This window comes from Balaenoptera ricei, chromosome 16, assembly GCF_028023285.1.
Source record: "Balaenoptera ricei isolate mBalRic1 chromosome 16, mBalRic1.hap2, whole genome shotgun sequence".
NCBI lineage: Eukaryota > Metazoa > Chordata > Mammalia > Artiodactyla > Balaenopteridae > Balaenoptera > Balaenoptera ricei.
This window is the reverse complement of record NC_082654.1, coordinates 61,851,685-61,867,247: the sequence shown is the minus strand read 5'-3', so window position 1 is coordinate 61,867,247 and position 15,563 is coordinate 61,851,685. Positions and strand designations below refer to the sequence as shown.

Below are 15,563 nucleotides of genomic sequence, written 5' to 3'. Positions count from 1 at the left end.
GAGTTTCTTGCCTTTTGGGAGGTCTGACGTCTTCTGCCAGCGTTCAGTGGGTGTTCTGTAGGAGCAGTTCCACGTGTAGATGTATTTCTACTGTATCTGTGGGAAGGAAGGTGATCTCCGCGTCTTACTCTTCCGCCATCTTACGGTTGACTCTATTTCTGTTTTGTAAATAAGTTCATTTGTATTTTTTTTTAGATTCCATATATGAATGATATCATATAATATTTGTCTCTCTGACTTCACTTAGTATGATAATCTCCAGGTCCATCCATTATTGCTGCAAATGGCATTATTTCCATTGTATATATATACCACTTCTTTATCCATTCATCTGTCGATGAACATTTAGATTGGTTCCATGTCTTGCTGCTATGAACATTGGGATGCATGTATCTTTTCAAATTAGAGTTTTCGTCTTTTCCATATATATGCCCAGGAGTGGGATTGCTGGATCATATGGTAACTCTATCTTTAGTTTTTTAAGGAAACTCCATACTTTTCTCCATAGTGACTACATCAGTTTACATTCCCACCAACAGTGTAGGAGGGTTCCCTTTTCTCCACACCCTTTCCAGCATTTATTATTTGTAGACTTTTTGATGATGGCCATTCTGACTGGTGTTAGGTGGTACCTCATTGTAGTTTTGATTTGCATTTCTCTAATAATTAGTGATGTTGAACATCTTTCCATGTGTCTCATGTATGTCTCCTTTGGAGAAATGTCTATTTAGGTCTTCTGCCCATTTTTTTAATTGGGTTGGGTTTTTTTTAGTATTGAGCTGTACAAACTGTTTGTATATTTTGGAAAGTAAGCCCTTGTCGGTCAATTCATTTGCAAATATTTTCTCCCATTCTGTATGTTATCTTTTCATTTTGTTTTGTTTATGGTTTCCTTTGCTGTGCAAAACCTTTTAAGTTTAATTAGGTCCCATTTGTTTATTTTTGCTTTTGTTTCTATTATTCTAGGAGACAGAGCCAAAAATTATTGCTATGATTTATGTCAAAGAGTGTTCTGCTTATGTTTTCCTCTAGGAGTTTTATAGTATCCAGTCTTACATTTAGGTCTTTAATCCATTTTTAGTTTATTTTTGTATATGGTGTTAGAGAATCTTCTGATTTCATTCTTTTACATGTAGCTGCCCAGTTTTCCCAGCACCACTTATTGAAGAGACTTTCTTTTCTCCATTGTATTCTTGCCTCCTTTGTCATAGATTAATTGACCGTAAGTGCGTGGGTTTATTTCTGGGCCTTCTGTCCTGTTCCATTGATCTATGTGTCTGTTTTTGTGCCAGTACCATACTGTTTTGATGACTGTAGCTTCATAGTATGGTCTGAAGTCAGGGAGCATGATTCCTCCAGCTCCGTTCTTCTTTCTCAAGATTGTTTTGGCTATTCAGGGTCTTTTGTGTTTCCATACAAACTTAAAATTTTTTGGTTCCAGTTCTGTGAAAAATGCCATTGGTAATTTGACAGGGATTGCATTAAATCTTTACACTGCCTTGAGTAGTGTGGTCATTTTAACAATATTGATTCTTCCAATCCAAGAACACGGTATATCTTTCCAACTGTTTGTGTGGTCTTCAGTTTCTTTCATCATGTGCTTAACTTTTTAAGAAACTGCAAAATTGTTTTCCAAAGTAGCTGTCCCACTTTGCATTCCTACCAACAGTGTTTAAGTGTTCCAGTTTCCCCGTATCCTCCCCAACACTTGGTATGGTCAGTCTTCTTGATTATAGACATTGTAGTGGATTTGTAGTATTATTTCATTGTGGTTTTAATTTGCATTTCACTGATGACCAAGATGTTGGGCATCTGTTAATATACTCATTAACCATTCAAATATTTTCTTTGATGAAGTGCCCAAACTTTTTGCCCATTTAAAAAAATGGACTGTCTTCTTAGTATTGATTTGTAAGAGTTCTTTTTATATTCTAGAATTTTTCCTGTTACTTTTAAAATAAATTTGTGGGAAAGGGTGGACTTTTTAAATCATGTTTTATTATTAATAGCTGCTCATATACAGTTGGAGATTCTATATTTATTGTCATCATTATATTGAGGACATAAACATACCCCACCACTGTCTTTCATTCCAACTTTTAAAAACTTGACAACAAAAAAGAAATGAAAGTAATGAAATCATGAAAAATGATAGAAGAGAAAGCCACAGTGTTTTAATGTGGGCAGAGTTCTCATCAACCTAAATGTGAAGTTGGGAAAGCTGAAACACCATTTTATTTTTCCATTTTAAAAATATATCCTACAGTTTGAATTTTTTTTTGTAAGTAGAAGTTTCATATTTTGAAAATACCAAAATATGGTTGAACGTGTTCCATCACAAAAGTCTTTTTTTGAAGGCTTGTATAAAATTGACTTTCACATTGCTAAGAAAAACAGCCACATGAACATGGAAAGACGTTTAAGCTTTATGTGCTGACAGTATTTAAACTGGCTTAGTGTGGAGCAGAAGTAAATTTATGTCAAATTTCAGATGATGTTATCCATTCTAGGATTGCTGTCACTTGTTTCAATATTTTGAAGTAAGTTTTGAGGGAATTGGAAACTATCCAATTTTTGTCCAGAATGCATGCGACTTCATGAAACTACTGATATTGCTCTAAGGAGTTAGTTTCTAGTTTTTGTCTGTTAATATGCATGTTGATACAAAGAAAAATCCCAAATATGTGATTTCTTGTGGAAATTAGAAAAGCTGTTAACATTAATGGCTATCACCATCTTTGAAATAGTGTTAAATTTCTTTTCCAAAATAACTACCAGGAAAAAAAATTTTTTTTTACTCTAAGGAAGATCTTGGTACTCTACGAACAGATGGCACATCTTCCAAACTTAGAGACATGCATACGTATACGGCCTCAGAGAAGAAAGGAGCTCTACCCATTGCAATAATACATTGGTTTTTTTCATTGGCACATACTGGCAGTGAAGACTTTGAACAGCCCTAAAAGAAGGCCTGCCTGCTACCACAGAAGTAATCACTATTATGAGAACAAGATTTTATGAGAAAAAGAATCAAAATAGAAATTTTTCCTTTGTTAGATTAAACTTTGGAGAGGAGTTTGCTTTTTAAGAGAAGAGAAAGTTTATCACAAGGAAGTGTTTAGTTGTGGCTTGATTTACTTGGGGATATTTGGGCCTTTATGAATGAGCATAATCTTCCAATTCAAGACCTTACAGTCATTATTATGGATTTGGTAGAAAAATCATGAACCCTTTCAACCAAGCTGTAGCTGTGAAGTAGGTAGAAATAGACAACCTTGTGAATTTTCCAGCTGCTGTAGGAAGTTTCTCTCTAGGCTAGTCATGAATGGAGAGGTTTGTCAGTTTCTCTACAAGAATTAGAAAAACCTTAGAGCTCTTGAAGATTACCTCCACTCAGAAACCTTAAAACTGGAACTCGGATTTCCAATCGTTTCACTATTGATATTGCATCAAAACAGTGAGTGATATGAATTCAATTCTAAGAGTCTTAGAGAAATCTTAGGTTCCTTGCACATGCCTAGCCAAGCATCATCTGGTGAAGTGAACTATGAGAGCTGTGATTATGTTTGTTACCACATACCTCTCCCAGAGTCTCAGAGTTTTTACAACTTCTTTTCGTCAAAACAGAAAGGTACAACCTTTTTAGATATCAAAGATAATGTCCAAGTTATCATGTTCCCAAACCAGGCCACTGTGTGACTTCTTTATTCAAGCCAAACAATAGCAGCCTTGTAATTGAAATGTTCTTTTATATAGAATTAAAGTTTATTTTCTGTTTTAATTTGTAAATTTTTGTTTTATTTCTTAAAAAAAAAAGAACAGAAAATGGCTGTTAATTTTGATTTAAAATGAGGTAAAATGCTTCAGTTTTTGTAAACATTTATTTTTAAAATACTGCAATGCAGTAGTCTGCTCATAACAAAATACTGTAGACTGGGTGGCTTAAACAACAAAATTTTATTTTCTCACAGTTTTGGAGACTAGAAGTCCAAGATCAGGGTGCCAGCATGGTTAGGCTCTGGTAAGAACTATTCCTAGCTTCCAGATGACCACCTTCTCACTGTGTCCCCACATGGTGGGGGGTGGGGAAAGCTCTTACTCTTCATATAAAGCCATTGTCCTATCAGATTAGAGCCCCACCCTTATCTTCTCCTTTAACCTTAATCACCTCTTAAAGACACTATCTCCAGATAGTCACATGGGGAATTCGAGCTTCAAAATACAAATTTTGGGAGATCACAATTCAGTCCATAGCAGGTAATATGAAGGAAGTCATTTTCCAATGCAACAAAATGATGGTATCTAAAATTTTTATGTATAAATCACTTTGAATTTTTTCAGGAAGTAGGTCTAAGAAGGGAATCCATACCTTCTTCAGGTTCTCAAGGAGGTCTATTATCCAAAAATACCTAGGCACATGGAATTTGTTTGTATAACTTAAGCTTTTTTTCTTTCCCCTTGTTGCCCTCAGTGGAACAAGTCATTTTTGTTCTCTTGGGGTTTAAAGGCATGATTGGAAATTTTCTCATGGAAACTTATATGATTTTAGGCTTTGGGTTTTAAGACTGTAGATTTTAGAAAAAGCAAGAAAAACTATTAAGGCAAGCGTTTTTCCATATTCTCATTGAATCTCCTAAGCAGCCTTCTGAGGTATTAGACTCTGCATTATAGGTAAGGAAACGGAGGTAAAGTTATATTCAGTAATGGGCTCATGCATTCAAGGTATCTCCTGTGGTAGAAATTCAGTACTACCAAATCTGAGATTCCAAAATCCATCATTCTTCTACTGCACTTGACTCTCTGTACTTCAGGATTATATTCCACTTTTTACCACCCAGAAATTAAAGTGGACCAAGGGTCAAGGTTTAATGAAGTTACTTTCAAAGCAGCACCATATAAAGCATTATTCTTTTTTGTTTGTTTGTTTAAATATTATTTATTTATTTATTTTGGCTGCATTGGGTCTTCATTGCTGCACGCAGGCTTTCTGTAGTTGTAGTGAGCAGGGGGCTATTCTTCGTTGCGATGCGTGGGCTTCTCGTTGTGGTGGCTTCTCTTGCTGCGGAGCACAGGTTCTAGGCATGCGGGCTTCAGTAGTTGTGGCACTCAGGCTCAGTAGTTGTGGCTCGTGGTCTCTAGAGCGCAGGCTCAGTAGTTGTGGTGCATGGGCTTAGTTGCTCCGCGGCATGTGGGATCTTCCCAGACCAGGGCTCGAACCCATGCCCCCTGTGTTGGCAGGCGGATTCTTAACCACTGCACCACCAGGGAAGTCCCAAAAGCATTATTCGTAAAAAGAAAAATATGTTAGAGCACTATATTAGGACAGGATTTTATTTTTACAAAAGCAAAATAAAATAGTTAATTCTCAGTAGAATGAGTAGATGAATGGAAGGAAGGAAGAGGATGACCTTTTACTTAGCACAAATGCTTTTGACATTTATGAGAGATTAATTATCTTCATAAACAGATTTTAAAAGAACCAGATTTAATGAAAGGTACATAGGTTGTACTACTATTTAACATAAAACCAATAATACCATGTATTTTTAAAAGATTTATAACTTTAAGTGTTTTCACAACTTTTATCATTTAAGCCTCGTAATAACTTCACACAAATGTTTTTACATAGTTCTAAAGAGAGAGGTTCAGTTGTACAAATACTAATTCACCTTAGGTTCACAATGAAATATATAGCTGATTTCACTAAGTTAATTTATACTACCAGTTGGAAGGACCCAAATGACTGGATTTATCAAACTACTAAAGTTATGATTCTATAATTGGGCTTTCTTATACTGATATGAAAAGATTTTTTTACATAAATATTTACCTGCTTTTCAAAATGAGTATTCTTCAAATGATAGCATGTGACAGATTTAGCATTTTTAATATACTATGAATAATTTAAAGAAATTTTAAATTATTTTACATATCTAAGTAAATCTGAGGATGTTTTTGCCCTAATGTATAAGGAAGGGCCTTACTATCACCTAAATAATATTTAATTTATTCTTTTAAAATGATAATCTTATGTTTTGTCTAATATATCATAATTTAATGATATGGACTTTTGGAATTATATTTATGAACAGAGAAGTGAATATTAAAAATAAATTATTTGAAAGTATCTATGAATGAAAACTAATTAAAAAATCTGTACAGCATTTATTGAGAAGAATAAACTTTATTGAAGGACCTAAAAAAAGATAGAAATAAATGCAGAGTTATAATATGTTAATGAATACGAGAACAACATTGTAACAATTGTCAGTTTCTCTCACACAAATTTATAAACTCACTACAGTGTTAATATGAACCTCAATAGGAACTGATGAACTTATTCAAAAATTCATATGAAAGAATAAAACTATACAAATACTTAAGATAAATTTGGAGTAGAAAGGGGAGGGAAAGGTTTACCTAAACCACATATTAAGATGTATTTTTAAAACCATAATACTCAAAACAGTGAAGTATTGGTGCAGGAAAGATTGTAGGACCAGATTAGAGAAACCTTGCATATATGGAAATTTGACATGTGATAGAATTAGCTTTGTAAATCAGGAGAAGGGGCAGAGTCAATGGTTCTGTTACAGTTGATTTCTTATTTCACAAAAGTATATTTCAGATGGCATAAGGAGTAAAATGTGAAACAGCTCTAAAAGAAAAAAAAAAGTTAGCCTAATTTATATCAGAAACTAAAACATGCCTCCAGAAAGCTATTAGAACTAATAAATGAATTCAGTTAAATTTCAGTGTACAAAATTAATATATAGAAATCTGTTGCAGGAATTCTCTGGTGCTCCAGTGGTTAGGACTCTGCACTTCCACTGCAGGGGGCACAGGTTCGATCCCTGGTTGGGGAACTAAGATCCTGGATGGCACGTGGTGCAGCCAAAAAAAAAAAAAAAAAAAAAACTGTTATGTTTCTATAAACTAACAATGAACTATCAGGAAGAGAAATTAAGAAAACAATCTCATTTACAATTGCATCAAAAACAATAAAATACCTAGGAATAAATCTAACCAAGGTGGTAAATACTTGTACTCAGAAAACTGTAAGACATTGATGAAAGAAATCCAAGATGACACGAACAAATGGAAAGATATACCATGCTCATGTATTGGAAAAATTAATCTTGTTAAAATGATCATACTCCCCAAGGCAATCTACAAATTCAGCGCAATCCCTATCAAAATACCAACGGCATTTTTCACAGAACTAGAACAAATAACCCCAAACTTTGTATGGAAACACAAAAGACCCCGAATAGCCAAAAGAATCTTGAGAAAGAAGAACAAAGCTGGAGGTATCATATTCCCTGGTTTCAGACTATACTACAAAGCTACCACATCAAAATAGTGTGGTACTGGCACAAAAACAGACACATAGATCAATGGACCAGAATCGAGATTGCAGAAATAAACCCACACTTACATGGTCAATTAATCTAAAACAAAGGAGGCAAGAATATACAATGGGGAAAAGACAGCCTCTTCAATAAATGATGTTGGAAAAACTGGACAGCTACATGCCAAAGAATCAAAATGGACTACTTTCTCACACCATATACAAAAATAAACTCAAAATGGGTTAAAGACTTAAATGTAAGACCTGAAACCATAAAACTCCTAGGAGAAAACATAGGCAGTACACTCTTTGACATAGGTCTTAGCAATATTTTTTGGATACATCTCAGGCAAGGTAAACAAAAGCAAAACTAAACAAATGGGGCCACATCAAACTAAAAAGCTTTTGCACAGCAAAGGAAACTATCAACAAAATGAAAAGGCACCCTACTGAATAGGAGAAGATATTTGCAAATGATATATCTGATAAGAGGTTAACGTCCAAATTATATAAAGAACTCATACAACTCAACATCAAAGAAACAAACAACCTGATTAAAAAATGGGCAAAGGACCTGAAGAGACATTTTTCCAAAGAAGACAAACAGATGACCAACAGACACATGAAAATATGCTCAATATCACTAATCATCAGGAAAATGCAAATCAAAACTACAATGAGATATCACTCACACCTGTCAGAATGGCTATTATCAAAAAGACTAGAAATAACAAGTTTTGGGGAGGATGTGAAGAAAAGGGAACCCTCATGCACTGTTGGTGGGAATGTATTGATAAACTGGTGTAGCCACTATGGAAAACAGTATGGAGGTTCCTCAAAAAATTAAAAATAGAACTACTATATGATTAAGCAATTCTACTTCCAGGTATTTTTTCCCTGTGTTCATTGTAGCATTATTTACAATATCCAAGATATTGACGCAGCCTAAGTGTCCATAGATAGATGAATGGATAAACAAGAGGTGGTATATATGTACAAGAGCATATTACTCAGCCATAAAAAAGGAGGACGTCTTGCCATTTGGGACAACATGGATGGACCTTAGGAACTTCATCTAACCTTGCTGGGCTTTATTGTTCTTAGCTGTAGAAGAAGGGCATTAGTCTGTATGATTTCTCTGACCCTTCCAACACTAAAATTCTATGATTGTATTTCACATTCTTGATGCAGAATAGTACAGAAAGGGGAAAGAAAAGAAACAGGTGATGGCAAGATCATAAACCACTGGAATCATCCATCATATAATATAAAGTTCAGTTCAAAGTATCTCTGCAGAAAACACCCTAAATGTGCTTCCTTATTGTACCAGTTCCCTTTCATAATAAGTCCTTAAGAGATACACAGTCATGTTGAAACCAAGCAGGACCCTGTGGGGCTCCTGGGTACAAGTCCTTTCTGTGTCCCTGTTTCTTGTTTGTAGAAAATGGGCTTCATTCAGCCTCAGCCTTCCCTGAGTTCCAAAGGGCTGATTCACACTGTTGCTAATCAGGGAGGGGAGGGAATGCAGAAACAAGGGAGGAACAGTTAAGCAATAGTGCAGCCTTGGGGCAGGGTCCTGGTTCCTCCTCAAGGAATATACATGACAGTATCTTTGAGTTCTTCTGCAGGAACTAAGGCCCCCACCCAGGTGGAAGATGGTAACTTCAGGCTGGGCGCATGATTCCTGGGGCACCGCCCTGTTACCTCACCACCAACCAATCAGAAGAAAGTCACAAACCCTGCAGCCCTCACCCCAAACTTTGCCTATAAAAACTTCTCCCCCAAAACCATTGGGGAGTTTGGGATTTTTGAGCACAAGCCACCCATTCTCCTTGATTGACCCTGCAATAAACCTTTCTCTGCTTCATACTCTGATGTTTTGGTTTGTTTGGCTTCACTGTGCATCAGGCACACGAACTTGTGTTCAGTAACAGTGTTCATAAAATGATATATTTTAGAGGAGATTTTACTAATTATTTTGAACACCAACTAATTTTCCTACTATAAATTTTTAACAGTTGGCTAAATAACAAGCATTTGTATTATATGATTTTTTCTACACCTAATGCTCCAAAGCCTTTTTTTTTTTTTAAATACTTCTTCAACCCCATGTGTCTGTTGTCCTTGCACTTCTCTTCTTACTCTGGAAAATTCCTGGCCTTTTAATTTTTATTCCTAAATCAGTTGTCATATTCTGTCTCTCAGTATTTGTATGGGATGCCCCGTAATTTCTAGGTTTCTTTGAACCACACTGCTATAGAACATACTTAGATTATTTCTTATTTATTGAAATGGAAATCAAAGCAAAAGATTTTTTTTAACCAACCAAAAAGTTACTTGATGCAATTTACACTTAAAAAGAGTATTTATCTCTAGAGAATAGTAGCTGACAGCTGTCATTAGCTTGTAAATTCCCGTTGTGACTTCACTACAACCAACAGCAATTTTGTATATTGTTAAACTTGAGGAACTATGGTAATTGTTATTCTTTGGTTGCACAACAAGAAATCTAACATTTGCATTACAATCTAGTGTGTGGGAAAGAAGGAGACCTGGGGATTTATTTCAAAAGCAGTATTGTAATAAAGGTTTGTCAGTTCTGAAATGTGCTATCCGTGCAGAGTTTCTCAAAGCTTTCATATATAATTCCTTTTAAAGGCTTTATAATCTTTAAAGGAAAAAGTTAAACTGAGTGATAAAGACCTTAATTTTATCTGTTGACTTTGTCTCAGTTATTTAAAAACAGTAACCCCTAAGCACTTTCCTGTGAAACTGATGTATTAGTGAAATCTTCCATACTTTATGTGTTTAAGATTCACAGATTCCTATCTTTTATTTAAATCCAACTCTGTCTACTTCTTGAAATCTGTGTGTGAATACTTTTGCATATATCAATAGAAAGAAGACTGGATTGGGGGGAAGAAAACACCAGGTAGACAAGTTAATCACCTAATTTTATGACCCCATCATCATTACTGCTTATAGAACAAATAGGAATATTTATGTTGCTGGCTTTGACTTTACGGAAACAATAGATTGCTAAGGATTCTTTTAAAAATGAGAAAGAAAATGACAAAAATTTCAAGTTACTTTAGATATTGAAAACTTTAGGTGGTACATGCTATGTATTAAGTTCATATTACTATTTTTGGCCTCTTTTTCCTTAGGAAACTCAGACTCTCCTTTTGGAAGGAATAAACAGAGATTTCTGACTTTGCTTCTTTTTAGTTTTTATGTAAAAATTCAAATCATTTATCCACAAAGGATTAACTGCTGTGGGAATTACTGTCCTGCTGTCAACAGCTAGAACACCAGACAGAATACATGAAAATGCTGTTTCTAAACATTGGACAGTAGGCAAGACAGGACTTTGATCTCTGAGAAAAGAGAAGCAAATGAAATTAACCTTACATTGCTTCAGCTTGCAGCCTGAGGCTTTGGTTAAATTCTAAACCACAAGGCCAGGCTATACCAACTTCCAAGGAAATAGCAATTACCAGAAGCTGTAAAATGAATAACTCTTAGTGCTCACTCAGAGCCAGAAATAATTTGACTTCCCACCAGCTAGAGAGGAGAGACATCACTGAATACATGAACATTCAGCAGAGACTCCCAGAAGAACCATAACTTGGAAGTGGGGCCAAATTGGCCCTAGAATAAAGAATTCTCTAGACCTGTCTTAAAAGACCTGAGAGGATCAAGCTAATATGCAAGTAACTTAACTATACAACAAGATCCGGTATTCAGCAGTGTAAAAGTCACAATGTCTAATCTCCCATCAAAAATTACTAGGCATGTGAAGAAGCTGCAGGGTGGGGGGTGGGGGGGCCAGAATCAGTCAACAGAACCAGACCTACAAATGACAGAAATGATGGAATTAACAGACAAGGATTTTAAAATAGTTATTATAAATGTGACCCTTATATTCAGAGAGAGAGAAGAAAACATAAGCATGATATGAAGAAAAATAGAAAATAGAACAATAAACAAAGGGAACTTCTAGAGGTGAAAAATAATCTGAAATGAAAACCAATATAAATGGAATTAATAGCAGATTAAACACTACAGAGGAAAAGATCAGTGACATTGACATACATAGCAATTAAAACTATCCAGAATGAATCTGAGAGGGGAAAACTCCTAAAATAATATGAAAAGAGTTTTAGTGCCCTGTGTGATAGTACCACATGGTGTAATATAAGTGTAATTGGAATCCCATAAGGAGAGGGGTGGGAGACATAAAAAATATTTGAATAATGGCCAAAATTTTTCCAAATTTGATGAGAACGATGAGCCCACAGAGCTAAGAAATTTAACAATTCCCAAACAGAGTAATCATAAAGAAAACCATAGAAAGGAACATTATAATCAGATTGCTGAAAACCAATGATAAAGAGAAAATATTAAAAGCAGCCAGAGGAAAAAAGACATATTACATACAAAGGAACAAAGATAAGAATGTACACAAATTTATCATATACTGTGCAAACCAGAAGGCAAGTTCTTTAGAGCACTAAAAGGAAAAAAAAAAAAGAGCCAACCTAGAATTTTTTACATAGCAAAAATGTCTTTCAAAATTGAAGATGAAATAAAGACTTTTTCTCACTTTACCAAAACTGAGAGAATTTATTGTGAACGTATCTGCACAACAAGAAATGTTTAAGGAAGCTCTTGAGACAAAAGGAAAATGATACCAAATGGAAATATGGATCTATACCAGAAACAATGAGGAACACCAGAGGGTAAATATGTGTATAAATATAAAAGACATTTTTCTCATTTTAAAATTTCTTTAAAGTATAATCAGTTATCAAAGTAAAAATAATGTATTGTGTGGTTTATAACATGTAGAAATAAAATACAGAACAATACAGGGGGAATGGAAGTATATTGTTGTAAGGTTCTCTACACTATACCTAAAGTGGTATGATATTACTTGAAGGTTAACTGTGATAAGTTAAAGATGTATATTGTAAACCCTTGAGTAGGGTTCAGCAAACCCAATAGGCCAAGTCCAGTGCACTCCTTATTTTTGTAAATAAAGTTTGTTGAAACACAGCCATGCATATTCGTTTACATATTGCCTAGGGCTGCTTTTGCACCACAGTGCAGAGTCTAAAGTTGCAGCAGAGATCTTATGGCCTACAAAGCCTAAAGTACTTAATGTCTTCTACCCCTTTACAGAAAAAGTTTGGCAATACCTGCTATAGAGTAACCCCAAAACATGAAAAGGTACAGTTAATAAGTCAATAGTAGAGATTAAATGTAATAAAAAAATACTCAGTTAATCTAAAAGAGGGCATGAATCAAAGAAAAGTGGAAGAAGAGTAGAGTCAAGAAAAGTAGCAAGATGGCAGATATACACAACAATATTTATAATTTATTAAATGCTAATGATATACACACTTTAATTAAAAGACAGAGATTGTCAGATTGGATAAAATAGGAAGACTCAACCATATGCTGCCTGCAGGAAACCCACTTGAAATATAAAGACGTGGGTAGGTTAAACGTAAAAGGATGAGAAAAGGTATACCATATGTCCACACAAAGACTTGTGAGTAAATAATCGTAAAGGGTTTATTCATAGCAGTCCAAAACTGGAAACAATCCACATGTCAATCAACAGGTGAATGATTGAACAAATTGTGGTGTATCCACAATTTTAAATGCTACTCAGCAATAAAAACAAATTAACTACTAATGCATGCAGCAACACTGGTGAATCTCAGAATCATTATGCTGAAAGAAAGAAGCCAGATACAAAAGAGTACATGCTGTATGATTCCAGTAGTATAAAACTCTAGAAAAACTAAATATAATCTGTGGTGAAAAAATCCAATCAGTAGTTGCCCAGGGGTTAACTTGAATCAGGATCAAGAGAATTTGGGGGGGCTAATGGAAATGTTCTTTATCTTGATTATTATGTCAAAATTCATCAAATGTTCATTTAAAATAAGAGTGTATATTGTTATTTATAAACTATGCTTCAATAAGGGTTACTTCTAAAATTTAAGTCACGAAACAATGTAGTGTGAGGCTTTTGTATTCATTGTAGGCATTATAATTTACTAGACCAGGTGAGGAAATAAGATGTAAATGACTACAACTATGAAAAGTTTGAGGCATTTAGAATCTCCAGAACATTATTCTATGTATATTTCCTCTCAGCTCTTCAATTTTGAGGGATACGAATCCTTAAAAACTTTATGGAGTGTATCTTTTGATTCTTAAAAAAAGCTAATAAAGAAACATTATCAGGGACTTCCCTGGTGGCACAGTGGTTAAGAATCCGCCTGCCAACGCAGGGGACAAGGGTTTGAGCCCTGGTCCGGGAAGATCCCACATGCTGCAGAGCAACCAAGCCCGTGTGCCACAACTACTAAGCCTGCGCTCTAGAGCCCACGAGCCACAACTACTGAAGCCCGGGTGCCTAGAGCCCGTGCTCCGCAACAAGAGAAGCCACCGCAATGAGCAGCCTGCACACCGCAATGAAGAGTAGCCCCCGCTCGCCGCAACTAGAGAAAGCCCGCGTGCTGCAAGGAAGACCCAACGCAGCCAAAAATTAATTAATTAATTTAGAAAATATTTTTAAAAAAGAAACATCACTCATCTTAAAGCAGTATGCTAAGTGGGTTTTTTTAAATTAATTAATTAATTAATTATTTTTGGCTGGATTCCATACCAGATTTGATTCCAAACCCTGTTTTCCTTTCACAGACTAGTGATAAATTATCATCTTTATTTATTTATTTTTTAATATTTATTTGGTTGCACCAGGTCTTATTTGTGGCAGGTGGGCTCCTTAATTGCAGCACGTGGGCTCCTTAGTTGTGGCATGTGAACTCTTAGTTGCAGCATGCATGTGGGATCTAGCTCCCTGACCAGGAATTGAACCCAGGCCCCCTGCATTGGGAGCGCGAAGTCTTATCCACTGTGCCATCAGGGAAATTCCTAAATTATCATCTTTAAATGCTTGGTTGCTTGTGTAAAAAATTCTGGTTCAAAATTTATTTATTAAAAGATTCATTTGAAAATTATTTTGAAAGAGTTATTCTGACATTTGTTTTAGGGACTAAGGTTCTATAAATCAAGACTGTTAAGGAACAAGATAAGGAAATAAGGAATTCTGTGCCGTTCTGTTGTAGAAAATCCTTTCAGTTGTGTAGCTTATGATAATGGTTCCCTTAATAACGTTTTGTTAGTAAATCCCAAAAGTTGAGCTTTGGCCTCTTGCTAACCTCAGGAAAATGTTCAAGAGAACTTAAAAGGAATTGTTTTTTATTATATCATAATATGTCCAAATTGTATAAGAGAATGCTTACTTATCAAGCACCTTGGATATAATATTATATGTACTACAGAAATATGAGTTGATTGTCCTTGAGTAAGTCTCACTTATTAGTGTATTTTCACATGTCATTCCCCACAGATTCTTAAAAAAGCTCTGGCTCCCAAGAGCCACCTTCTACAGGGTATAGAATTTGGCCCAGCAATCTCTGGCTACTTAATAAAATTTTCCTAAATGGATTCAGGGTTTGTATTCACCAATACCAAGAACTTTACCTTAAATTCCTGGGAAAGCCTCTCCTTGACCCACTTAAAAGATAATCCTTTGCATATTTTCTTTTTTCTGCAAAGTGAATTGTGTGATAGATATGATCTTCCATAAGCCATTTCCTGGAATAACCTTCAACTAAAGCTAAAGGGCATATTCTTGAACCTTAGAAAACATTTTAAGCCACACTAATAATAATAAACCCCCATTTAAGAAGATTAATAATGTCACTTTAACTTATAATGAAATCTAATTATCATATGGTTATGGGTCTTTTTCATTCAGATGTGACAGTGGTGTATCAAAATGGGTTACCTGTGATATCTGTGAGGCTACCATCCCGGCGTGAACGCTGCCAGTTTACACTCAAACCTATCTCAGACTCTGTTGGTGTGTTTTTACGACAACTACAAGAAGAGGATCGGGGAATTGACAGAGTTGCAATCTATTCACCAGGTATAGTCACCTTCATTATTTTTTTTTTTTAATTTTTATTGGAGCCTAGTTGCTTTACAATGTTTTGTTAGTTTCTGCTGTACGGCAAAGTGAATCAGTTATACATTTACATATATCCACTCTTTTTTAGGTTCTTTTCCCACATAGGCCATTAAACAGACATTTCACCAAGGAAGACATACAGATGGACAAGAGGCA

The 15,563-nt window shown here is 35.1% G+C and overlaps 1 protein-coding gene across 1 annotated transcript in view; it reads left to right on the top strand.

The window, feature by feature from the left end:
* Positions 1-15,563, top strand: part of MCU (mitochondrial calcium uniporter) — a 231,389-nt gene that overhangs the window by 184,754 nt on the left and 31,072 nt on the right. The window contains exon 3 of the mRNA XM_059900385.1: positions 15,195-15,365. Coding sequence (XP_059756368.1) covers positions 15,195-15,365 — 171 coding nt within the window. The remainder of the gene's footprint in view (positions 1-15,194; positions 15,366-15,563) is intronic.